Source organism: Chionomys nivalis, chromosome 4 (genome assembly GCF_950005125.1).
Source record: "Chionomys nivalis chromosome 4, mChiNiv1.1, whole genome shotgun sequence".
Classification (NCBI taxonomy): domain Eukaryota; kingdom Metazoa; phylum Chordata; class Mammalia; order Rodentia; family Cricetidae; genus Chionomys; species Chionomys nivalis.
The window spans coordinates 85330466-85357441 of record NC_080089.1 but is presented as its reverse complement, the minus strand read 5'-3'; the positions used below and the strand labels follow the sequence as shown (position 1 = coordinate 85357441).

General features: G+C 40.2%; 1 protein-coding gene across 3 annotated transcripts in view; it reads left to right on the top strand.

The window, feature by feature from the left end:
• The window catches only part of Cep162 (centrosomal protein 162), a 78645-nt gene that overhangs the window by 29755 nt on the left and 21914 nt on the right, over nucleotides 1-26976 (top strand). For all 3 annotated transcript variants that reach the window (XM_057768549.1, XM_057768548.1, XM_057768550.1), the window contains 11 exons: nucleotides 377-626; nucleotides 2143-2404; nucleotides 9305-9435; nucleotides 9714-9941; nucleotides 10419-10559; nucleotides 12092-12204; nucleotides 14168-14273; nucleotides 20225-20351; nucleotides 21495-21658; nucleotides 22412-22516; nucleotides 25952-26164. In XM_057768549.1, coding sequence (XP_057624532.1) covers nucleotides 377-626; nucleotides 2143-2404; nucleotides 9305-9435; nucleotides 9714-9941; nucleotides 10419-10559; nucleotides 12092-12204; nucleotides 14168-14273; nucleotides 20225-20351; nucleotides 21495-21658; nucleotides 22412-22516; nucleotides 25952-26164 — 1840 coding nt within the window. The remainder of the gene's footprint in view (nucleotides 1-376; nucleotides 627-2142; nucleotides 2405-9304; nucleotides 9436-9713; nucleotides 9942-10418; nucleotides 10560-12091; nucleotides 12205-14167; nucleotides 14274-20224; nucleotides 20352-21494; nucleotides 21659-22411; nucleotides 22517-25951; nucleotides 26165-26976) is intronic.

Below are 26976 nucleotides of genomic sequence, written 5' to 3'. Positions count from 1 at the left end.
TATCTGAAATTAGTGGGGCATAATGGCACATGCTTATAATCTCAGTAGCTGTCAGAGGTGGAGGCAGGAGGATCAGGAGTTCGGGATCATCTACTAATCCCAGCACGAAGGCAGAGGCAGGTATTATCTCTGTGAGTTAGAAGCAAGCCTGGGCTCCATGAGACCCTGCCTCAAAAGAACAGAAAAAAAGTATAAACAGTTACATGATAACCTGTGAGTATCCTAGGCTAATGGTGTTGTGTTGTATGACATGTTTAACAGTGTAACTTCATTTGAATAGTTACAGCTAATGTCTGTACAAATATGAGTGGATAACTGAGGAACTTGAGGACTTAGGTTACATGCAGTTTTTACTGTGTTCTACTTTTTTCTGTAGCCTTAAGAAAGCAGCTGACAGTAAAGAAGGGGAATCTAGGAGCTCTTTACCTCTTAAGATGAATGGAAACACTGTGTCTCAAGACCCCACTCACGTGAGCCAATTTCCCCACAAACACGAGGAGAATGTGGCTTTACCCAAGACAGCAGGTGCTATGGAAGATCGTTTGGACAAAGTGTACCTTGAGATTTTGAAGAAAAAAACAACTGTTAACCCTTCACTATTACCTCAGGATGACAAAACCAACCAGGTAAGAAGTATGTGCCTCAGCTGTGGGTGAGACTTCTTACAGACCTCCAGTAGCCAAGGTCAGAGCCCGCCAGAGCACTCACTTCCTTTTTCTTTTATTCTTCTCCCGTACCTTACATCCCTACCACTGTTTTCCCTCCTGCCACTCTTCCCAGCCCCCCCCCCCCCGCACTTCCCCTCTCCCCCAGATTAAAAAAAAGCAGGCCTTCCAGGGGTATAACAAGTTACTAGGTACAAACCCTCATATCAGGCTGGATGAGGCAACACAGTAGAAGGAAAAGGGTCCCGTGAGCAGACATGAGAGTCAGCGACACCCCAGGTCTCACGGTTAACAGTCCCATAAGAACACCCAGCTACACAAGTGTATATATATGCAGAGAACCTAGCTCAGCCCCCTAAAGGATCCATGACTGTCTCTTCCGTCTCTGTGAGCCCCTATGAGTCCCGCTTAGTTGAATCTTTGGACCATGTTCTCCTGGTGTCCTTGACCCCTCTGGCCCCTGAATACCCCCACCCCCACCCACTCCAGGGTTCCCCTGACTCAGTCTATCATTTGCCTGTGGGTCTCTGCATCTGTTCCCAGGGGTTGCCGGTTGACACCTCTCTGATGACAGTTGGGCTGTGAGTATAGCAGGATGTCCATTTCCTCTTGCCCTTTCCTTCTATTTCCTTTCGTTAACTAGTTTAAGACTTGGATCGTTTCAGAAAACAGTCTCTGCATCACTGCATAGCTCAGGGCTCATTCTCCTCAGTCTGCACCAAAAGAGAGTTGGCATTTATAGGATTTTGATCGCAACTGTGACGGAATGCACATTTCATTGTTCCTTCTTTCTCTGTTCAGCTTGCTTCCAGTATTCTATTTTTACTGTCTAATTTAGTATTTGCTATGAAGCGTCTCATTTTTGTAGATGTGCTGTGTAACTGTATTGTTACTGTGATAAAATACTCTGAAAAAGCCAGTTGGGAAAGAAACTTTGTTGGTTCATAGTTGAAGATACAGCCTGTCATGGTGGGAAGTCAAGGCAGCAGACATGAGAGAAGGCGAGAGCAATGAATCCCAGGTGCAGCACAGTTCCTTTCCCCTTCTATGAAGTTCAGGACCCCAGTCAGGGAAGGGGAGCCTAGGCCCGGCTCCCACCCAGATTCTGTCGGGTTGACAATCCACTAACCATCACAAGTCTTGATATTTTTAATGTACCTTAAATCCAGAGAAAATAAGGTACGGTTTTGGTTGTCATTTCAAAATACCTTCCTCCTTGATGTCTTCATCATTCCAGTAGCTTACTCTCCAGCTAGCTTATTTGTGCTTTAAAGTACTTCGTGCCAATGCTAACTGTGAAGATGGGCTTCAAAACACTGGAGCTCTAATAAATTAGAGAACGTTGCTGTAGTGCTTTGCCCTTCACAAACCTCGTTATTTGCCAGTCACAATCTTGCCATGTGTTAATTTTTTTTTTTTTAACAACAGTAGTTGAAGTTCATTCCGATACTAAAGAGTTTGTTCTTGTTGTATACAGACTTCAAAGACTCGGTTCGGTGCTGGGGAAGAGGGACCTGTAACTGGCAAGCAGGTTCCATACAAGAAGGCCAGAAGTGCACCTCCTTTGCTTAAGAGAAAGCCACAGAGTGGACTGTATGTATCAACTCGGAGCTCAGGCTACAGCAAACCCAGTTCGCCACTCCAATTATTTTCTGCTTTTGAAAAGAAATCTTCAAAGGACAATATAAAAAGTAAAACTGTGAGATCCATTCCCACGTCAAATCAGTTCAGGAAAAAAGGTGAGAATACATTCCTTTCAAGGTAGAGTTTGGCATACATACAGCATATTATTCCATTTTCTTTGTTTCTGTGTATTCCTTTTAGAGTAAGTGTGTAGTGTATAGCTATTGAGCTAGGATAGTGGCAATGAAGATAGTGAAAAGTGATTGATGAAAATATGTTTAAAGGTAAAACCAATAATATAAAAATCTAGTTTGCGTCACTGGAGTGTTTGGTCCAGGCAACTGAAGGAATGGAGCAGACGCTCCCTGAGGTCAGACAAATGGAGGTAAAGTCTGGGCTGAGAGGAAGGGGAGATGACAGCTTTGAGATGACTGTTCTGACTTACAAACAGTGATGAGGAGAAGGCATTTAGATTGAAAGTCTGCCGTCCAAGAGGAAGTGTAAACTGAAGATACCATTTGAGAACTTACTAAAGACCAGAAGAGGCGTTGTTATAAGCACTGGCAGAGCAGGAGGATGTTCTTGTTACCTCTTTCTGTTGTTATGATACAAAAGCAACTTGGGGAAGAAGAATTTGCTCTCACTTATAGGCTACAGTCCGTCCTTATGGCAAGCCAAAGCAGGGACTTGAAGCAGAATGCACACAGGTACACAGCTTACTGACCTGGTTGTCCTAGATCTCTCAGCTATCTTTCTTACACATCCGGGGTCTCCCTGCCTAGGGGTTGCACCTCCTACAGTGGACCCTTCTACTTCTTAGTAGTCAAGGAAATGCCCCGCAGACATGCCATCCACAGACCAATCTGTTGGAGGCAACTCCTTAATGGACTTTCCTTCTTTCCATACGACCCTTAAGACTGTGTCTTTTGGCAGCTGACGCTATGACAGGATAACTAGAGGGTAAACACAAACAGGCTCACTCTAGCCGGTCAAACAGAACAAAAGGGATCTGCAAGGAAGGCAGAGTGAGGGAGGAGAGCCCTGACAGAACCTTCAGTCTAGGGAAGATGTAACTCAAGGAGCGTCTCTTCTGCTATTTGCTGCCCACAGGGGAAGAAGCTGAACTAAGAACTGCTCTTCAGTTTTAGCAAGTTGGTGGCCATCAGCGGTGGAGGTCAGTTTCCTGGCAGAGCTGACTGCAAGGCAGATTGAGTAGGCAAGAATGTGGATAGAATTAGTGCTTCAAGTAATAGGACGTTCTGGAGGAAAGTTCCTGTGAAAGGCAGAAGATGGAGCAGAAGCTGACTTGAAAGGAGTTGAGAGACAGTTAGGGGGCCACCACAGTAGCACTGTGGGTAAAGACATTTGCCACTCCAGCCTTAGCATCCTAAGTTAGTCCTGAAGGAGAGAACCAGCTCCTAAAAGTTGTTTTCTGGCTCTACACCTCCACACACTTACACACATACTGCACATGTATGCCCTTAAGAAAGACTGAATGGAAAGAGAAAGAGTGGACAGTGTGGTAGATAGAGGGAGTAATTGCCAGGGCAGTGTCCTTGACTTAGAACTATAATGGTGCACAGTAGGACTTCATTACCTAGGAATGTGGACAGTTCTGAGTTCTAGGAAATGTGGAACACAGGAAGAGAGCACCAGCTGGCAGCTGGATAGATGTGAGAGGGAGGAAATGTGATTGTTACCTCTGTTTGCTTCAGTCTTCTCAGAATCAAACACCGTGCCATCACAGGGCAGTGAAGAGGGAAAGATGGGAAGATGTGAAGTAAGCTTCCAAATGATTACTAAGCTGGAGGTTAGAAGGTCATTGCATAATTGGAAGTGAACCTAGGTCACACCAGTGTGAGTGAGCAGCTAAGAGCAAGGAACATTAAGGAACCAAAGTCAAGGAGTTGGCAGAGTCTGAGTATGTTGAAGTCATTGCAAATGAAGACAAGTGTCACAGTGATTGAGAAGCTATCAATGTAAATGATTGAAGGCAACAATACTTTTATGAGTAGAGTTAACTAATATTCTAAACTTGTCTTCCATATTTCAAAATCTTAAAGTATTTGCGACTATCAGAATCAAAACACATTACTCATTTTTGTACTAAAACATGCAGTGGTGGACTGCACCAGGCTTTTTCTTTTGAGCTGCCAACCAGTTCTCAGATCATGACACAGAGACTTAGGAATGCTTGGCCTTAGCTTAGGCTCCTTTCTTGCTAGCTCTTATAACTTAACCTATTTTTCTTCATTTACATTTTGTCTCGGGACTTTTTACCTTTCTCTCTGTATGTCCTACCCTGTGTCTGCTGACTGCCAGCTGCCTCGCTGGCCCAGGGCATCTTCCTCTCTTGCTCCCCATTCTCTCTTCTTTCTTCTTATACCTCTCTGCTTGGCAGCCCCGGTTATCCTTCTTCTGCTTAACTATTGACCATTCAGCTTTTTATCAGACCAGTCAGGTTCCTTTGGCAGGCAAGGTGAAACAAATGCAGCACCTCTTTACATCGTTAACAAAGGCTGCAGAAACAAATGTAATACACCTCCACATAGTTAAATATTCCACAGCACAGACAAGCGTAACACATCTTTGCCTGGCTAAAATAATATTCCACAACAGTGGACCTGTTCTTTCACTGAACTACTGTAGTATCTCGTTAGACTGTTCAGTATGGGTTTTTTGTATTTGTCTCTTTTTTGATAATCTGCCCAGAGTAGCTTTAATTTTACTCAGAACTGTAATTTTTTTGGAATAATTATTACAGGTTGGGTTCCTTGGGAAGCACAGTAGGGCAGTTCAGATCATCATTGGTTAGAATAAAAATTAAGCCCAGTTGCTTAACCAAATGGAAGTCTTTTGTCTTTGATCTAAGTGTGAGTCCAGAGATAGGGAGCTGAGATTTACAGCTGGGAAAGGAACCAGATAGATCCCATCTTTCCTGTTGCAGAATCCATACAATGCGACTTCTGTCTTTTTTGTAAGATTTATTTTTGAGAGAGATGTCAGATGCCCTGGAGTTGGAGTTACCAGTGATTGTGAGTCACCTGATGTGGGTTTCGGGAAGCAAACTTAGGTCCTCTGCAAGAAAAATAAATACATGCTTTTATCCACTGAACCATTTCCCCAGCTCCCTCTGTCTCCATTCTTACACAGTGATGTCTGTCTCCACATTCAGCCATGAGGTGGAATGACAGTGGAGCAGCCAAATCTATGGTGCTTTTATTAGAATCTCTTCCCTGAAACCCTTCACCTAGGAACCTTTTGCGTCCATCTTTTGACTAAAACTTGTTGCCACCCCAGTTTGCATACAGTTTGGGGTGCAGTCATTGTGAGCTAAGCACGTTGCTGCCCATGTAGAATTAGGTGTCTGTTTAGAGGGTTAGTGACTACAGACTTGTCACGTGGGGGCTGCCTGTTTATTCTAGCTACCTTTTACTTAGCATTTCATGTTTATGCTTTCTTTTGTAAAGTAATACTGTTTAAAAAAAACTTGCTGATGAATAAAAATACAAAAATAGGAGAAAACAGGAAAAAGAAAAGGTAACAAGAAATATTGTGCCGTGCTAAGTGCTGAATCAGGCTTTTCTCTGTGCGTGTCTTAAACAAGAGAAAAATTGGGTGGGTGAACAGCAGAAGTAGATAAATGGACTAAATATTTTCTAAGAGTAATATCCGAAAATGCCAGATGAAACCCATTAGCTTACATACTGACCTAAAACTCCGTTTCTAAAAAATGATGTGATCATACTTTAAGTTCTTTTTTTTTTTTTTAACTTTTTAACTTATATGTTTAGCCCACATGTATGTTTGTGCACCATTTGCATGCCTGGCACATGAGGGGGCCAGAAGAGGGCATTGGACCTCCCAGAACTGCAGTGATAGACGTTTGTGTGCCACCAGCTGGGTGCTAAGCATCGAACCTGGGTGCTATGGAAGAGCAGCCAGCACTATTCACCACAGAGTTATCTCCTGGCCCCTACAAGTTCTTAAATATATTAGATATAGATTCCTTAAATCTCCAAGGAGATAAACTTCATCCTTAAAAATTACATGTTCTAAGACATCCCCTTAAGAAATAGATTCTGATAACTGCTGAGAGATTGCTAAAGCCACATTATTGTTTCTTGGCTTTATTTTCAATTTTATGTATTGCCAATCACTTCCTTCCCTTCTGTGAAATATGAAGTAATATATTCTGCATCCCCATGCCACCCAACCAGGGTTTTTACTTTTTCAAGGTATATTTTCTCTTGCAACCATATCTCTCTCAGTTTGGAGATTTAGTTTTTGCTTCCGGTTATTAAGTAAATTGAATGTCTGTTACCGATAGTGACGTCAATGTGGAATTACTTTGGTTCATTTCTTTATGGTTGAATGTGATTAATGCATTGTTTCTTCAAAGAGGGCTTTAGAGTTCTAATTCTGCAGGGTTTTTCTGTTTGAATTTTCATATTAAGAAATTTTCCTTTCTTAGGTAGGGGGGAATAGCAGATAGATGTCTTACAGAGGACTTGGTTCAGTTGCCAGCATGTAGCTCACAACTGTCTGTACCTCTAGTACTAGAAGATTCAGTGTCCACTTCTGGCCTCTTTGGGGCACCAGACACAAACATGGTACCCAGATATATATTCCATAAACACTCATACCTATGGAAAAAAAGATTCAGGAATGGAAATTCTGTTGTAAAAAGACTGGCAGGTTGAATGTCTACATACAGAACCACCTGTTTGTAGCTGCCTAGTCCTCAGAGAGTCGTGTGCTGGCAGGACACTCCCAGCCCTTGTCATGGTATAACCTGCCAGTGATCGGAAGGGATCATATGCTGCATTTGCAGTGATTCAGTCTTTTTGGATGCTTTAAGACATTTATTATGAAACACACTTAAGTATGATGATGACTGTAAGGAAAACCTTTATATGCCTATAAAAAAGATAGAAATGAATCTTTCTGTGAGGAAGTACTGAATTCTTTTAGCTTTTCTATATTTTCCAAATATGTGAAGATAGTTTTAATTTAAAAAATACATTTAAACAAATCTTGAGGAAATAATTGTAAAAAAAAATGAGGTTATTTATTTACCTTTAAAACAGCTGGATAACGTTCATAGAGTGTTAAGCCTGACACATTTGAATGTGGGCTCTAAGATTGCACAGAAGCTCTCACCTATTTCCCCTTCCTAGGGCGATGCATTTGTGTCCCTCTTAGGGTCCTCCTTGCCATCTAGCTCCTCTGGGGCTGCGGACTGTAGCCTGGTTATCCTTTGCTTTACATCTACTATCCACTTAGGAGTGAGTACATACTCTTTGTCTTTCTGGGTCTGGGTTACCTCACTCCGGATGATTTTTTTCTAGTTCCATCCATCTGCCTACATGATGTCATTGTTTTTTTACTGCTGAGCAGTACGCCATTGTGTAAATGTACCACATATTCTTTATCCATTCTTTGGTTGAGGGGCATCTAGGTTGTTTCCAGGTTCTGACTATTATGAATAATGCTGCTATGAACATAGTTGAGCAGATATCCTTGTTGTATGATTGAGCATCCTTTGGGTATATGCTTAAGAGTGGTATTACTCCTGGATAAACTGGGGGTGGGGGGAGAAGAGGGAATGGGGAATGAGAACATGAGGGAATGGGATGGTCAGGCTGGGGGAGGGACAGAGAGGGAGAACAGTAAAAGAGGCATGTTGATAGAGGGAACCATTGTGGGTTAGGGAGAAACTTGGTGCTGGGGAAACTCCCAGGAATCCACAACAATGACCCTGGCTAAGACTCCTAGCAATAGTGGAGAGGGCGCCTGCACAGGCCTTCTCCTGTAATCAGACTGGTGATTGACCTAATTGTCATCATAGAATCTTCATCCAGTAACTGATGGTTTCGAAACAGATGCAGAGATCCATAACCAGGCACTGGGCCGACCTCTATGAGTCCAGTCGAAGAGAGGGAGGAGGGATTATGTGAGCAAGAGGGGGTAAATTAGATCATGATGGGGAAACCCATGGAGACAACTGACCCAAGCTAGTGAGAGTTCATGAACTGACAACTGGTACGTCTGCATGTGACCAAACTAGGCCCTCTGAATGTAGGTGACAATTGTGTGGCTTGGTCTGTTTGTGGGACCCCTGGCAGTGGGACCAGGGTTCATCCCTGATTCACAAACTGGCTTTTGTGGAGCCCATTCCCTATGGTGGATACTTACTCAGCCTTCATGCAGTGGGGATGGCTAGGCTTAGTTAGCTCCCCACGGGAGGCCTTACCCTCTCTGAGGAATGGATGGAGGGTTGGGGAATGTGGGGGGAGTGGGAGAAGATGAGGGAGGGAAAACTGCAGTTGATATATAAAATGAATTTTTAAAATATTCCACAGAAACATCTGCCTATATTGCTTGTTGCTAACCGAATAGTATATACAGGCTTCAGAATTTCACCTATCTTTGGAGTTTAGAAGTTACTGTAAAAGCAGAAAATTAGGACAAATATATATTAGTCACATTCTTTTCTAATTTGCTAGATGATGCTACTGGATTAGAACAGTATTGTTAGTCTTTGAAATCAGACTTAGGTTAGCTGTTATGGTATCCTCTGCAATGTACATTGCTCCATCGATGCTGTGATACCCTATCACACACCGAGTATCAAGAGTGCTCAAGACACAGTGACTCTGAACTAAAATTCTTCATGCTTACCAGCTGCTCTTTCTGATCCATTATGTGGCCATCCTGACTGTGATCCTCTTACAACATAATTTGTTAAAAGTGGTAAAGTCTTGAAGTTATCCTGATTCGTCATCTCCTCACACTTATTTAGCTCCATCTGTGGATGTTGATTGTGGGTGACTGCTGGGGTGCAGGGACCACAGCGAAAGGACCATGGGGTGGGGTGGGGTGGTGCCTCAGCCTGTGTTGCAATCTATGTTTTACCTCTACATTGCCACTGTCCTCATTTATTGCCCATCTTTGCTGTATGCACATTCAGCCTTACTTTTATGATGCTTCCTTCTGTTGTCTATAATATTTAGAAATATTATCTGGAACAAAACTCATCAAGCCTGCAGTTTTGAATAAACCATCTTCGCAAAGTAAAGGTAGCCTAGCTACACCTAAGAGGCCAGATGACTCCACAGCTGACTCCTCTGTCCAGTTCCAGACTGTAAGTATTGAAGTTCATATTAATATTTATAATTTTCATATTTTAAAATCATTTTAAAACTAGATTATAAATGTGTCAATTGCATACTTAAGAAAATATCGGAATTGAAGTTGATTAATGTATCAAATATGAAATTTCTTTTCCTTATTCACACCATTCTCACTGGTTTCTTTGTACTAGAGCATTATCACCATGTCATTGCCAGTCTCTGTCTGTCTGTTTGGGTTCTGGTCTTAACCATGCAACTCATGTAGTGAAGTCATGCTTCTTTTTTAAAGGAGCCTTCAGGATCCTCTGGTGAGAACAGAGAGAAAGAATTACTTATGTTGAAAAGAGCTCAGGATGCAGAGGAAAAATGGAGGGGCGCACAAGCCCTAATTGAGCAAATTAAAATCACATTCTCAGAGAAGGAGAAGGAGCTGGAGAACACTCTGGAAAACCTTAAGAGACAGCAGGAAGGAGAGCTCTTCAAACTGAACCAGGAAAATTACATTCTTCAGGCCAAGGTACCGAATTACTGTTCTGGTTTTCTTTCTTATTTATTAAAAATAAAATAAAATTAACTATGCTTCCTTTCAAATTCCCTGTTATCCTGGTGCCTGGAGCTGTTCTCCTTGATGTATTTACTGTATACAATACAGACTTGGTTCTTGGTTCTCTCCAGAGTGAATTGAAATCAAACATGGCCCATTTTGATGATTTTCCTGTATTAGCTATTCTTTTAAAAACAAGTCAGTGAGTTCCTTATACCCTTCAGAGAAACGAGAGTTCCAGCAAGAGTGCAGTAGAATGTCTAGAACCAGAGTCACAACAGTGTTTGTGAGTTCTTCTCTCACAAAGCACTGTGCTGACTTGACAGTGCTCATGGCACTCCCCAGGACGACCATAATGGAGGTTGTGTGGGTCTGAGAACCTCTCTATCTTCCTCACTTCTTTCTTCATTCTCTGTTTGCAAATAAAGCAATTTATTCATTTTCTTAAAGTTAAGTAGCTTTGAAGAAACAAGCAGAAAACAGAGGTGGCTGCAGCTTGGAGAAACATCTGATCCCATCACTGGAGAAAAACTGAAACAAATCCAAAAAGAAATACAAGAACAAGAGACTCTTCTTCAGGGATATCAGCAGGTGTGACGGTTCTTCAGCCTCTGACGGCTTTGGTTTTGACTCTTTAATTATAAATATAAGGTATATTAAAATAACATGCAGATAGAAGTAAGGTAATAATTTGAGCAGTGTTCTTCCCCTACCTTTTCCCTCTCCTCGTCCTTTTTGCCCTCCCTCCTGTGCTCTGGAACTCACTGTATGGCCCAGGTGGTCCTCAAGGTTGTGATCCACCTCCCAAGTGCTGGGTGCAGGCATGCGCTGTTTTGCCCAGTTGGCCTGCACATTTATTAGCCAGAGTAAAATAGCTAAGAGCATCAATTCTGGTTTAAATAAAAACCTAGTTTTAAGTCTTAACTCTAACACCTGCTGTGGAGCCATGTCCAACCCTCTTACCCTTCCTCTGTCTTTATGAGTAGGGATAATAAGACAAGGGAATAGTGAAATTCAAAATAAAACAATACAAACCAGCCCCCTAACCTGGAATACAGTAACCAGTCAGAAACTGTTGCATGCTATTTTAATAGCCATGTTCCTTAGAAATGAGCATATTTCCCTTAGCTTCTACACAGTTTGTAATAGGTTGTGACTAGTCTTGCTATTGTTTTCAGCCATCAGTCTGCTCTCAAGTGCTGCTGCCTCAAGGATGAGCTTGTTTTTGTTTAGTGTGAGCTGTTGATAGCAGCAAGTTTAAGATGTAGCTTCCTTCTCTGCCTCCTCTCGTCTTCCACCTCATTAAAGTTCCCTTTTACAACTATAATCTGAGCTCTGCGCCTCTCTTCATCAGCCAGAGAAGACTGGGGAAAGCATTTTCACCACGCCAGATGTTCTGCCTCAGTTTAGGGAGACCATCGAGATCCTCATCCCCTGTCTCATCCTGCCATACAGAGAGGGACTTTAAGATTTCACAGGCTCTAAGTATGTCAGCTGTCCCCTCAGAAGACAGTACACAAGTTCCTTGTGTGTGTTGACATGCCATCTACCAGGCACTAGTTCACACATGCTGTGATAATCCATAGTTTTTGTTACCACCTCAAAAGCCTTTAATTTTCAGAAAATTCTCAATATAAAGTGAGGTCAGTATGTCAGAGCTCTAATCACAGATTCATTTGTTCCATATCTAATTACCCTACTGTTAGAAGTCAGGCTCCTGGAATTTTCCTCTAGTCCTGATGTTTGTCCTTTCTGGCCAGAACCAGAACTGGTATATAGTCCTGCTGGGCTTTCCCACCCCAGCCCACACGTAATTGCTAGGCTTCTCCACTCTCTCTTTTGCCTTTACTCTGGTCAAATTTAGTGTATCACTTTGACATTAGACTCTTTAGTTTGGGGAATTCTATAACTTCTTTGCAAGTTTCTAAAATTTTTAACATTTTAGAAAGAGTTATGTCTAGAGAACTTGCCTTCTAAGATAATAAAAGATATGTGAAAAGGGTTTTATAAAATTAAAATCTAAGGAAATTGTAAAGCCCACCTAAGTGACTTACCTACGCCTCTTCATGTCACAAAGTTCTGCTAACTTTTAGCTGAAATCATTTTTTTCTGTTTTTAAAAAGGAAAATGAAAGGTTGTATAATCAAGTAAAAGATCTTCAAGAACAAAATAAGAAAAACGAAGAGCGAATGTTTAAGGAAAATCAGAATTTATTTAGTGAGCTAGCCTCTTTAAAGTAAGTTCTTTTGAATTTCTGACACTTAAATATACTTAATTCTTTCTAAGCATATTGTTACCATATTAATAATGAGGCTTCTTCTTAGAAATGGTAAATACTTTTACATGTATCTGTTTTCATTTGTACACTGATTTCCTGTCTCGTAAATGTTACATTGCATATCCAGAGGATTTTTCTTTCAGTAATTGATAGCTAGTATATACTCCAGTATTCTCAGTGTATCCATATGTGAGTTTGACGTTGCTTTCATAGAACTGAAAATAGAGCACTTGCCTTTGTCGGTAGATAACTGGTCCCTAAACAATGATTTGATTAATAATACAAAAGTAAAAAATAAATCCACAGTATCAGCTTGGCCTTAGGTTCTGTAGAAACAGAATTAACTGTAGAATAACTCTGGAAAGAGAAATAAATCATAATTCTAGAAAGAGAGAATGTGAAAGAGGAGAGGGAGAGGATGCAAAGGGTCTGATCTCAGAGGGAACCTGAGGTCGCGAGGGAGCCCCAGAAAATAGACCGCGCCACAGTTTGTACCTCTAACTGGGATTTAGCTGGGAGGGAACTCAGAACATCTTCTGGGTCAAAGGCTGTGGTTTAGATGAACTCACTCATTCCAAGTAACAACCTATTAGTTGTTACTATCCAACAATCTGACACTCACCACAGAGCCGTGGCCCCAAAGCCTGCTTACTCATGCCCAACCCTGGTCCATTACCTTACTAGTGGAAGAACAAACACCAGACCTACAAACAGGGACATATGAGGGCACTGTCTTCCACTAGGAAATGACTGTTTAGTACATCATTCCACATAAATGTCCAATTATTCAGGATGCTACCAGAAGTTTTGGTGACCATGAATATCACAGATACTAACCATATTTATTAACGGGCTCTCATTTTTAGATGACTTATAACATGAAAAGTGTAGCCATTCACATATACTGACCTTTCGTGTAAAATAGAAAAATATACACCCTATAATAGACAGAAGTGACAGCTGTACAGATTGGTGAACAGAGAGAAGGAGGGAAGGAGAGAGAGAAAGAAGAGAGAGTGTTTTAATGTCCCTTTCTCTTGGTCAGACTGGCCCCAAAGCCAGGTATGTTGATCTGATGCTTGAAGATACTTACACCTTCTTTTAAGATGCTTCTCATAAGTATTTCTGGCAAAGATCTGATCTGAACTGGAGATGTAGCTTATTGATGAGGTCTGGGTTGGGTTTAGTCCCCAGTACCACATGCACTAGTCTTGTATGCATGTACTCTGAAGGGAGACAGGAGACTTGGAAGTTCAAGGTCATATACAGCCATACAACAGCTTAGTCCAGTTTGAACTGTGTGTCAGATATTAGATAAGTAAACATAACTTTTAAAATACCACATTTTTACTACCTGGCTTCTAGAAAGAACTATTCCTAAATCCCAAATTAAGTGAACTTCCATGATAAAATAATTAACAGATAATTATTAAAATAATTTATTTAAAACATTAGGACTATATTATCTTACAGAGATTTCTTGAAAAAAAAATCTAAAATTTGAATCTGAGGTCCAGATATGTTTCTGGTTTTGTTTCTGTGTGTAAAATTGAGATTTGTATTTGTCAGACCAAAGGAATCAGTCAGCAGCAGTGAGACCCCGAGTACAGAAAGCTCTAGAAAAATGGTAACACTTCATTTTTTTAGAATTAAAAGCAAATATTTTTAAATTTCAATTAAACCAAAAATCTTAGTGTTTCTATTCTTCTAAAGTAGAAAGTGTAGGCATTTCTCTTGTCTACTTTCCTTTAACACACCCATACTTTCATCTTTTTCCTCTTGCGATACATAGAGTGTGATTCATTAGAATACTCTGTATTAAAGGAATGTCTTGTCTTATATAGTGTGATTCATTAGAATACTCTGTATTAAAGGAATGTCTTGTCTTATAAAGTCTTTTTTTTTTAATTTTGAAAATCAGAGAACAGGTTCACAAAAATCGTTTCCTGTCTCAAGTAGTTGAAAATGTAGAACCCATGAAAAACCAGAGCTTCACAGATCTGCTAGCAGAATTACGGGCGGTGCAGGTAAGTTGAGTAAGGATTTTAACTATTGAGTTTGGTAAAGTTATCATAGAAATTCCAGTGTTGTAGAAAATTATGTTTGTAATAAATATATAAATAAAAAATATATTTAAAGATATTTAAAATTAAGAAGTATCTAAGATTAGCATTAGTATTCCTGTGACTTTAATGTACAGAAAACCTTGGAAACGGGTTGAAATGGCCCCCACCCTACAGTGTAACCTCTCCTCAGGCATTTATCACGTAGAGCCGGAGCAGAGTCATTGCATTTGGAGCACTATATAATTTATTTCAAACAGATTCCTAGGGTTGTAAAGATGGCCCAGGTGTTGGTAAAGAATATGTGGCTACTCTTGCAGAAAACCCAAGTTCAGTTCTCAGTGCCCACTTAAGCGGTTCACAGATCACCTCTAACTCCATTTCCAAAAGATCCAGTACCCCTGCCATCCAAGGGCCCCTTCGCTCATGTGCACTCACACTTACACATGTAATTAAAAATAAATCTTAAAAAACAAATTCTTCACTGTGGTAATACACTGTGTGCTGAAATAGGGAAACAGTAGGGAGGTAATGTCCTTTTCATCTTTTTCCCAAAGTACTCAGCGCACGTCTGAACAGCAGACTGTGTATTGTAAATATTGTATCCCAGATACTCAAGATAAATGTGGAGACTGGTTGGTGGTCTTAGTTCCCGGACAATCTCCTTCCTGAAGTCCTTTCTGTGCCTGTATGTTGAAGAGCACTGCCCATGTGTTTTTACAGCCGTTTCAGTGTTCCGGGTTTCAGACTGAGATCTTTGATCCATTTAAAGTTAAGCTTTGTGCAGGGTAAAAGATGGGATCTAATAATTTTCATTATTCTACATGTGGACATCCAGGTTGTTTAGTACCATTTGTTGAAAGCACTTTCTTCAGTGTGTATTTTTTGAAATCTTTGTCAACTACAAGAAGGCTCTAGTTATTTGTATTCAAATTTGGGTCTTTTATTTTGTACAGTTAGTCTACTTTCTGTCTGTTTATGCCGGTAACATGCTGTTTCTATCACCATGAATCTACATGTGTTTTGAAATCTGGAATGGTAATCCCTCCATTGTTTTTTTTTGTTTGTTTGTTTGTTTGTTTTTTTTGCTCAGAATTGCGTTAGCAATCTGGGGTCTGTTGTGGGTCCATGTGAATTTTATAACTTTTTTCTATTTCTGTAAAGATTGAGTATAGGCAAAGACTGCCTTTTCATTTCCCAACTGCTCAGACCTGAATTATCACACAGAAACTATATTAATTACCACACTGTTTGACATATTAGCTCAGATTTCTTCCTCCAACTCTGCCTACTTTATATCTCTATTCAGATTTCCCATGTGGCTTTACTCTACTAAGCTATTGGCCGGAACAGCTTCTTTAATAACCAATGGTAATAAAGCATTCATAACAAACAGAGGGTAACCCCACATCATCTCCCCTTTTCTGTCTAAATAAAAAGGAAGGTTTTGACTTTAACATAGTATAATTACATATAACAAAACAGGCACAAAGCAAGAATTACAGTTACAATATTTATATCTACTTTAATTTTCATCATAACTAAGGAAAACTATAACTATCTATTCTTCAACTCTATAAAAGACCCCAGCAGGATATAATATGACCTAAGTTAACCAGAAGTGCATTGTAAGCTACTTCCAAAATTCTAGAATTGATAGAGACATCTTGCTGCCAGGACAGTCACTCAAAGTTCTTGTGTAACATTGGGGCCTCCGTCTTCAGCTTACAGGCTCATAGTATCCAGCAGACATTTCCATGAAGCAGGAAATTTGAAAGAGTGTTTTTCCTCTGTTGGCAGTTTATCAGTCACTTTCTTCTGTATCCTACAGAATGTCTGGCAGACTCATGAAGCAGGAAACCTGAAGGACTGTCTCATCTTCTTTAGGAAACTTTAGCAGTCATTTTTCTGTTAGTCCTGCATGTCCAGTTCATACAGCATACCAACAAGCAGTTCAGGCAAGAGCAGTTTCTTGCCCAAATGGCTAGCCTTTTCATATTAAAAGCAAATTCCATAACAAGTTTCTTCAATGCCCATAACCTCTCTGAAGTAATTGGTACTGCCAGAAGCAGACATGTCTCACTGTTGAGAAAATTCTAAGTTCTTAAAACATTTTAAATGTCATATTCTGTAGGTCTTTGAAAGGGTTGAAGAATACCTGTCCATCTGAAATATATCTCTGTACATCTAGAAAACCTAACTAATATGACTTACAGGTTTGACTATTATAGATGACTATTTATTAATCTGTATTTCTTAACTATACATTACATTTTTAAATGAGCTGCACAAACATAATACCTTAATCAAGAGCAGAAACATACATATAACAAAATTGACCTTAAATTTGTATCAGTAAGCCAAGATTCATACCAATGCAAAGTATTCATCTCTATAGCATAGCCTCCTTATTTTTTATAGAAATTGACTGTGACCATTAATCACTTAACAATCAACCCCCTTTAAAACAATGAAATATAAATGAAAACAATCATTTATAAACAATATTTGGGAATTTGGATATAGTTTTATTAGTATTTCCTGCTAATTGGGTACACTGTTGATCAGGTCTTTCGTGGGGTAACCTGTGTGCTAGGTCCATCTCTGCCAGCAGTCCTGAAGCTGGCATAGATGTTGGAACATCTGGACGTTTGCTTTAGAGGTCTTGTTTGATCAAACCATATTAGCCAGTAAGGAATCCACAGCTTCCTATCCTCTGTGGAAACAAAAGTACAACCTCTTTTCCAAAGCAACTTATCTTAGACCCAAATTTTGAAGTCAAGGAACTTTTAAAATATATATGTTGATTTAGCTTAGCAGCCCATACGATGAAATGTCTCTCTGTACTTAGCTCATTCATAGTCAAAAAATTCAAAGAAAACACAATAATATTCATAATCCAGACTCTCTGTTGTATATTCCATCTTTGCATGGCTTATTTTTCTTTATTCCTTTAATCTATGACTGTCTGTACTTGTTTCTTTAAAGACTTTCTTTTATTTAAACTATTTCTTTTTCTGTCTATACTTTTTTTCTTTCTCTCCCAAACCTGTGTATATTTTTTAAACACACTGTGATCTGTTCAGAGGTTTATTTCTGTCTGAATCTGTCTTTATTGCATATCTGTAATCCTTTTCTGACCAAGAGTGCTTTAAAATAATAAGCAGTGTGGTTGCAGCAGCCCTAGATGCTACCTCCGCCTCTCTCAGCCTTTCAATATGGTGGAGGTGCCTTTACTGCCAGCTCTGGAGCCTTGCTCACCACTTCGGCTCTGGTAAGCACTTGACCTGTGCTGCCCACAAACCCCATTCATGTGCTCAGCCTCCTGAAAGAGCCAAAGCTGTTCATGCAACTACCACGAACCAGGAAGCCTTCTTAAAGGAGCTGCACAGTTTTTGCTGCTACCACTGAGTCAGGATGCCTTCTCTTAAAGGAATCATGTCTCTGCTTACTTCTAACAAATAGAGCCCCCAAAGATAATACTGCTACCATGAAGCCATGCTTAATTATGGTTTTTTTGTGTCTAGAATTCCTTCCCAAGCACTCTCAGGTTTTAGTGGATGTAGTAGGCCCGCGTTGGCATGCCATTTTGTAAATAGAGACTGCTCGTTCATTTCCCAGCCAACAAGACCTGAATAATCACACAGAAGCTATATTAATTGCAACACTGTTTGGCCTATTAGATCAGGCTTCTTATTAAGTAACTCTTACATCTTAAATTAACCCATTTCTATTAATCTGTGTATTGCCATGAGGCTGTGGCTTACTAAAATGTTTCCGGGTTCTCCTTTGGCGTCCCTCCAAATATGCTTACTTTCTCTATATATCTGTGTTCAGATTTCCTGCCTGGCTTCACTCTACTAAGCCATTGCCAAAACAGCTTCTTTAATAAACAATGGTAATAAAACACAGTTGTAGCATACAGTGGGAAATCCCACATCGATTGAGATGGAGACTTTGATTGAGATTACACTGCATCTGTAAATAGCTTCCGGTAAAAATGGCCATTTTCACAATATTAATGATACCAAAATATGAGAATGAGCTGTCTTTCCATTCTCTAGCATCTACCTCTTTCTTTAGAAGTTAAAGGTTTTCGTTGTATGCACAGTAACTCACAGGGAAGGAAAGTCCTATTTTCCAGCTAGAACCCCTCATACACCGTACTGACATGACGCAGGCCCTGTTTCTGCTTCTACGCAAACCCAAAGCAGAGTCCTTATCCATTTGGGTATTTACTGTGTGGTTCAATTCAATGACACTTTAAATTCTGGACTACTGTAATGAAGTAAGCACTGCTAGATAGCATTTCTAAGTCAGAGTGATTAAACACATAGTATTTTCAGAAAGGTATATGGATTTTGAAAACTTGAAGTTCATACCCTTGAAAAGACATCCATGGACCACACAGATTAAACAATGAAATGAGTCTGGGATGTCTATAAAATTCAAAATGATATGATGCTTTATGAACATATTTATTTTCTTTTGTCAGACTTAATTTAAATCATAACATAGTATAATACAGGATTTGTGAGAATCTGTAGTTTTATTACTGTGAGAGCAGTTTTAAGACTGATGTTGTGTGTGTGTGTGTGTGTGTATGAACACAGAGTACATGCCATGTGCTTATACTATAAAGTACGCAGATAAACCAATTGCACAGAAAGTGAGAAAAATCCGTACATGGAACAGTGTTGTATAAAACAGAGTTTCAAGTTTGTGTGGACATAGAAGGAATTACTAGGAATCTCTTTCCTGGCTACACACTGGACTCTGAAGGGTAGGCGTGATTTTTACAAACCAGAGGAACGGACATAGTCCAAGTATTGACAATGGTGTGGAACACAGGGTATTTGGGGATTCACTTAGCTTTTAATTTTTAAATTATTCTTACTTTATTTGCATGAGTGTTTTGCCTGCATATATGTCTATTTACCACACATATATCTGGTGCCTATCAAGACCAGAGAGAGCATCAGATCCCTGGAACTGGAGTTACAGATCGTTGTGAGCCACTGTGTGCATACTAGGAATCAAACCTGGGTTTTCTGGAAGAGCAGCCAGTGCTCCCAACTATCGCACATCTCTTCAGCCCCTTAACCTGTATTTTAGTGCCCAACCCTTTTATGTAATTGTAATAAGAGTTATCAAAATAATTCAGGCAGGTAGATCTCTGAGTTGGAGACCAGCCTGATCTACCTAGCGAGTTCTAGGGTTACATATGAGAATTTGACTTTAAAAAAAAAAAAAACTGCTTTTAGTTAAATAGGTAATAGATCAGATAGTGATGAGTTTTAGTCAGAGGGAAAGCTTACATTTTCAGAGAAAGTGGCCAGGCGAGGTTTTGCTGAGGCTTCTTTTGAGCAGTCGTGACAGGAAGGAGCAAGTTACCTTGCAGAGGGATACCTGGCAGACGAGGGTAGGAGTGCTCTAGAGGTAGGGGTGTTCAGAGAGCCCCAAAGAGGCCTCTGTGGCTAGTGTGCTCAGTCACAGTCACAGCCAGGTTATGTGACACTCAAAGTCATGGTTCACTTAGGATTCACCCTAAGAGAAGAACCACAAGGGAGCTCAGCTGGAGCACTGTAACTAGTCTTGTAGCTAACTGCTACAAGAACAGGCCTAGGGAAATGCTTAGATGTAATTACAGCAGTTCAAGCCAAGGCCTTCAAAAAGAACACATTAGGATAATAGAGTGTGGATCTCCAGCGCAATGGTGAGAAGACAGGAATCAGTACTAGAACCTGGGAAGTTAATGGTTTAGGGGTAGAGCACCCTCTGACCCTTTTACAGAAAATGTGACCTGAAATTCAGGAAATTTCACAACAGTATTTTTGATGGGTTGAGAGGAGAGACTATCCCATGATTTATTGTGTTTGGAAGTAGCCCACTTTTATATTCCTTCAAATATCAAGAAAGAGAAAAACCATCTGATGGAAGATATCAAAAGACTGAAGCAGGACAAACAAGCTCTTGAAGTGGACTTGGAAAAGGTGAAGAAAGAGAGAGACCAAGCCAAAGAGCAGATTGCTTATGCCACGGGTGAGTGCTGCTGAGACTGCTCTCTTTTGGTTCCAATCATGAAGTAAGTAGAAATTGAATGGTATCATTAAAATACTTACCCTGTAGGTAACTTGTAATCTTTGAAACATTTTTAAATGAATGATAAAATGATATATACTTCTTACTTTTAACTAGAACAGTTGTAACATCAAGGGAGAATCCAGCATTAATTTAATTCATAGCTTTGTGTTGAGTTGTTTAGAGGCCTGTGGTCTTAGCCTGGCTGAGAGCTTCCTGAAGGCAGGACTGAAACATGCTTTGTCTGGTTTGGTTTTGTTTGGTTTTGTTTTGTTTTTGCCACATGAACACTTAACATTGCATTATTTTATAGTAATGAAAAGAAACATGGCATGGCACCCACCAGTAAACATTTGGGGAGAAAGATAAGGATAAACAGAATTTAATAGGGAGGTAGGGGTACAGACAACAAGAATTTGGAGAAAAATGGCATTGGAGTCAGGCCCAGACAGTGAGATTTGGAAGTAGAGGAACAGAGGGAGGCTTGGGTGTGTGCCTTGAGCATATTGCAGAGTAGGTGGTCAGGGCAGCAGAGCACAGCTGCAGAGGTCGAAGGACTTTGGCTTTCTGCCAGAGTTAGTCTTCTATCTACAGTGCCATCAGCTTCAATGTAAACGCCATACAAAGAAGCCATTAACTGCGTATAAGAAAACAGTGTTCCCTTCCCTTATCTCTAAAGTAGAGGAGTAAACTACTTTTCAAAAGTTCAAAAATGTTTTCCATATAAATTTGTTGTGTTAACTAAAATAAGCCACTTACTAATGTATGCCATTTTTACTAATTATAAACATTCCTTATTTTTATTTCTTGAACCTATTTTTCCACTGGAAACAACTCGATTTTCATATGTCGATGGGAAGCAATCACACATTTCTAGATAGCCATCCTTGTTATGAAGTAGAAGCTTTGGATTACAAGCACAATCTCTTGTCTCTATTACTAGAAGATTCAACTAGATGTATAAATAGATTATTTGTTCATTCCTCTTTTTTAATAATGCTTTCATTAGCTAGACATTGGCTTTTTATTTAAAAACATTGGAATTTTGTTGTTTCCATATTTTAAAAAATTACCATCAGATTATTGAGTTACTTTATTGTTTAGGTGAAAAATTATATGAAATAAAAATTTTGGAAGAAACACATAAACAAGAAGTCAGTCGTCTGCAGAAGCGGTTACAGTGGTACGCCGAGAATCAGGAGCTTCTAGATAAAGATGCAGCTCGTCTCCGAGAGGCCACTGAAGAAGCTGAGAAGCTGAAACTAGAGGTACTTTTTACATGAGCCCTGGCGCCGTGGTGTCATCATGTCTGATCTTGTCACTGCTCCCTAGTCTTTGTGCTTTGTCTCCTGTACTGGAGATGCTCTGCTGTGCCACCGCATCCCTGACTCTAGACCCCTTACTCCTAGAGTCTGGATTTATAGCTAGTTTGGGTTTTGGTTTGACTTTAAATGACTAGTCTTTTTAGATGAACTGTGGGTAAATGCCAGCTGCTTATCACAGCCTGTAGGGACCATCTGGCCTGAGCCACAGGGTCTGCTTCACACCTCCTCGGCACCACTCGGTGAGTAGACTCTAGCCACACAGCTCCTCCAGACTCATTCCGCTTGCTGCCTTGTCCTTGGGTTTTCTCACGCCTCACTCCCTCTCTTCCTGTCAAAACTCAGCTCCAGTTTGTACTCTTTGAGCTTCCTCCCCAGCCTGACCCTGCTCTTTGTCTTTCACTCCACTCTGTTTGGTTGATAGCACTGTCTCTCTGTACAGTGATTTTCTTTACCCGTTGATTTACTTAGCTGGTCATCCATCTGTCTCTACAAGCCAATGACCCAGATTCTCTCGTTTGCTGCCATCTTCTGCCTCCAGTACTGCACTTTTGGAGACACTTGGAACAAAGGATTTGCTCAATCAGTGTCTGTAACAGAGTGAATTAATGAATTAACATTGTGCAGCCCCCACCTTTGGTGCTTTCCTGTTCTTGTAAATACACTCCTTACATCACCATGTTCTCCCCTTGTCAACAGATTGAAAAACTGAAAACTGAGTCCGGGAGCCCAACTACTCAACAAAGGTTACGCTCAAAGGAAAGAGCTCTTGATGCCAAAAGAATTCAGGATCTGGAGCGGCAGGTAGGTGTCAGAGATGAATTTTTATTGAAGCACCTTTAATGTATACAGACTGAATTATTCAGGAAATCGTTAAAGTGCCAACAATAAAGTGTGTGACAGATTGCATAACCCAGGGCTCAGATCTGCAGAACGTTAGGCTGGTGTTCTCTGTCGGAAGACAGATCTATTGATGAGAGGTCCTTCTGCTGCCCAGCTTTAGGAAGACAGAAGCAGAAATTTGAAACATTGGGTATTGAGTTTTAATTCTTGTTTCATGGGAGGCTGAGGCAGTAATCACTCGAACACAGGAATTCAGGACAATCTCAGAAACATAGCAAAATCCTTTTTTTTTTTTTTTTTAGATTAATCCATAATATCCTGACCAAAAATAGGTGGGAAGGGAGTATAGGAAGAAAGGTCTTAGAATCTGAATTATGTGGCTAACACTTGGGAAATGTTACAAAACAAACACCGTACACAAAGAACATTCAATTTCTCATCTGCTGGCCATCAGCCTGCACCTTGCTCATCACGTGTTCACTTCAGGGTGGCTGTAGCAAAGAGACTTCATTAAACTCTTACTGTGGAGCTTCTCAAAAAGGAGAATTTTTTATTGAAGTAGTTTTTGAGGGATACAGACAATTTCCTTTTGTTTTTAAAGCATTCTATGTAGCATTTATATTCATAGCTGAATATTAAAGCATGATTTTTCCAGCCTTTGAGGGAGCAGGACTTTTGTAATTGCCTGCGGATACTTAAACAGACAGCTATTATTTCATCACAGATCCAAGACTGTGAGGTCATCACAGAGCTGAGTGGTTTTAAGAGGAAGTAAAATTCAACTTTGTTACCTTCACGGGACCTTTTCTGGTATTAAGAGGTATAACTTAGTGATCTGGCTAAAGAAAAGACCAGGACAGAAGTGGCTTGAAGAGTGAGAAGTATTTGAAAGTGAGTGTAGGCTGGGATCATGTTCAGGTTGTCTTCAGGGCTTAGGGTTTATGTTGCCCAGTGTAGAAATAGCTGTCCGGTACTGGGAGGGAATAGAGGCAAAGGAGTAAGTCCATTAGATGATCTCCTAAAGAGAGACCATGTCCAAGTGGATGTGTGGGAGGAAAGGAGTGGTAAACTTGACATGTGTGTGAGACTTCAGATGGTGGGGCTGGAGAGATGCGCAGTCATTTCAGTGCTTGCTGTGCAAGCCTGAGGACCTGAGGTCACTCCTCAGGGCCTCCAGAGACAGCATGGCAGCGTATGCCTGTCATCCCAGTTCTGGAGGGGTTTACTGGGTGTCTAGCCAACAAGCCCAGTCCACAAGCCCCAGACACCTGTAAAATATCCTATAAAAATCCTGTCTCCTAAGACTCCACCTGAAGACCAGCGCTCAAGGTTGACAAGGCTTGTGTTTGCCAGTGCAGGTCTATACACACACACTCTTTTCCTACCTCCCCATCCCCAGGTGGGGCTCCATATTGGCCAGAAACACACTGTTTATAACAGTCGCACTCTGACTGAACATTTGTTGATTATCCATCTGAGGGTAGATCCTTGAAAAATACTCTTTGATAATATTTTTAGTTAGGTTGCTACCTGTGCTTATCTGATATGCTTACTTATTCTGTCTCCTTGAGCACTTCTTTTGTAATGATTTTATGCTTGAACATCTGCTTTACAGCCAGAATATATCACAGTATAGTTAGAATCATTTCAAGTCATGTTCTGAAATGGATCAGCTGTAAGTAAAATGTACTTTCTAAATAGAATATAAGTAAGAATGAGGCTAATTGGATGTACTTTATAAGAAAACTTACATTATCTCTTCATACTTTTATTTAATGGACTATTTCATAGTTTAATTGTCTGAGATCTTTTTAAAATTGACCTTGTATACCAGACAGACATTAACCAAAGAATAAAATTTTAACCCAAAATAAAGAAGGTACAGACAAAATTTAATTTTTTACCAAAAAAGTATTATGTATTTCATATGACATTTTAATATTAAAACAAATCTATTAATTTAAAATAGTTTAATCTAGTTCTCTTTTTAACATATGTGTCATGTATACCTGCCCTAATTAGTAATTCACTCCGATTACTAGGTTGTTAATACCAGAGGAAACAGCTCTGAATGCTGTCCTGGTAAAGTAAATTTGTGATATGTGTCTGGATAGAGCTCAGTTGATAGTGTGCAACAAGGAGGCAGTTTTAAGAAGTCGAAATGCTTACTGCTCGCTTTGCAGCCAGTATGTCCCAGAATTTCTACTGTGAGTTGTGTTGTCTGCTCATAGGTTTCTGAGCTCCAACAGTTAGGAAATTTAGTCCCTTTTTAGACAAATTCATACTAAAAGCCAGCATTTATCAGTGCTAACTGTATACTGATACACAGCAAATGCTTATCAAGATAGAAGTTAGTTGATCCTCCCTGTTTGAATCCTGGGGGTTAATATTGTTGATATCTTTGTTTTACCCATAAAGAAGAAATTTGGATTGAGGAGACCAAGGTCCTCGAGTGAGGAGCACAGTAACCAGACACAACCTTAACCACTCTGCTCTATTGTGTCTCAGCTTTGTATTATTGCATGCTTATGAAATAGGGAAGTGTTGAAACAAAGACTGTTGGGTTTAATATATAGTTTACAGAACGCCATGGCTGTCGTAATACCATTTTAAAATAGGTGCAGGCTCTGGCTCCTGTAATACCAAGCTGCAGTTTCTGTGCATTGAAGCATAGTACTCTCTTACAGAAAAGTCTTAAAATACATCATTGGTTTGTAGACTGAGTGAAGGTAGTCTCTGATGAAGACTTTAAGAAGGTCATTTTAGGAGAAGGAGACATGGCTCTGCAGTTCAGAGCACTTGCTACTCTTGCACAGGCCCCAGGTTTGATTCCCAGCATCCACACGATAGCTCACAACAGTCTGTAACTCTAGTCTCAGGGGATTCTTCTGACCCCCATAGGCACTACATGCACATGGTACTCAGAACACCCATATATTTAATTTTTTTCTTTTAAAGGATAATGTTAACTCTCCTTGGCAGGGAGGGCTGATGTCCTAGACAGGCAGGTGCTTAGGGTGGTCTGTGTCTGTGGTAGTGCATTGCCTGCTCTGTGCAGATCGGTACATTTTCAGCCAGTAGGTACCAGGAATGCTGTCACATGAAGGGGTCAGTGGGCAGAACAAGAGCTCTGTACTGCAGACCAGCAATTACCAATAGAATAGCAAGGCTGAAGGTGTGCTTTGAGTGAGTGTAAGAGATCTCTAGGTTGAACAAGCTAATTAGATGTTAGAGGGTAATCTTTTGAAATGACTGCATTCCTGTGCCTCTGATTCAGAATGGAGGTTGGATGTAAACATCCTTGGCATGACTGGTGTGGCATAATCTAAGCCTAGACATTAAACTGCTTCTTTATGTATATTTGTCAACTTAAAGATATTTAACACATTTTCATAGGTTAAAGAAATGGAAGGAATTCTGAAGAGAAGATACCCCAACTCTTTACCTGCTTTGATTCTGGCTGCCTCCGCAGCTGGTGATTCAGTAGATAGAAATACAGTAGAGTTTATGGAAAGGAGGATAAAAAAGCTAGAAGCTGATCTGGAGGGCAAAGATGAAGAAGCAAAGAAAAGCCTTCGCACCATGGAACAACAGTTTCAGAAAATGAAGGTAAGTGCTTCAAGATAGCAGAGATGGAGTATGGGAGTGGGTCATTCCCAGCCCTCACTTTAACAAACATCTCAGAGCATCCTTGTCCGCCAGTGTGATTCCATATAAAAGAAGTCTAGATCCACTGTGTCTTCTTGAGCTCCATCAGCAACTCCTTTCTGATTCTGACAGAATAATCAAGTGCAAGATATCTTCATTTTAAAATAATTTATTTTACATCCTGGTCACAGTTTTCCCTCCTCCCAGTCCATCACCTCCACCCTGCAATCCACTCCTCCGTTTCTGTTTAGGAAAGGGAAGGTCACCCATGAGTATCAATAAAACATGGCATATCAACTTGCAGTAAGACTATGCACTTCCCCATGTATTAAGTGTGAGCAAAGCAACCCAGTATGAGGAGTAGGTTCCCAAAAACCAGTAAAAGAGTCAGAGACAGCCCCTGTTCCCACTGTTTAGAGTCCCACAAGAGAACCAAGCTACTCAACTGTCATATATATACAGAGTTACTAGGTCTGTCCCATGCAGGTTCCCTTCTTGTTACCTAGTCTCTTTGGGTCTGTGTATAATGGCATAGTTATCCTTTATTTACATCTAATACCTACTTATGAACTAGTATACCATGCTTGTCTTTCTCAGTCTGGGTTACCTCACTCAGGATGATTTTTTTCTAGTTCCATCCATTTGCCTTGTTTTTAACAGCTGATTGAGGGACATCTACGTTGTTTCCAGCTTCTGACTATTACAAATAAAGTTGCTGTGAACATAGTTGAGCAAGTGTTCTTGTGATATTGTTGAGCTTCCTTTGGGCATAT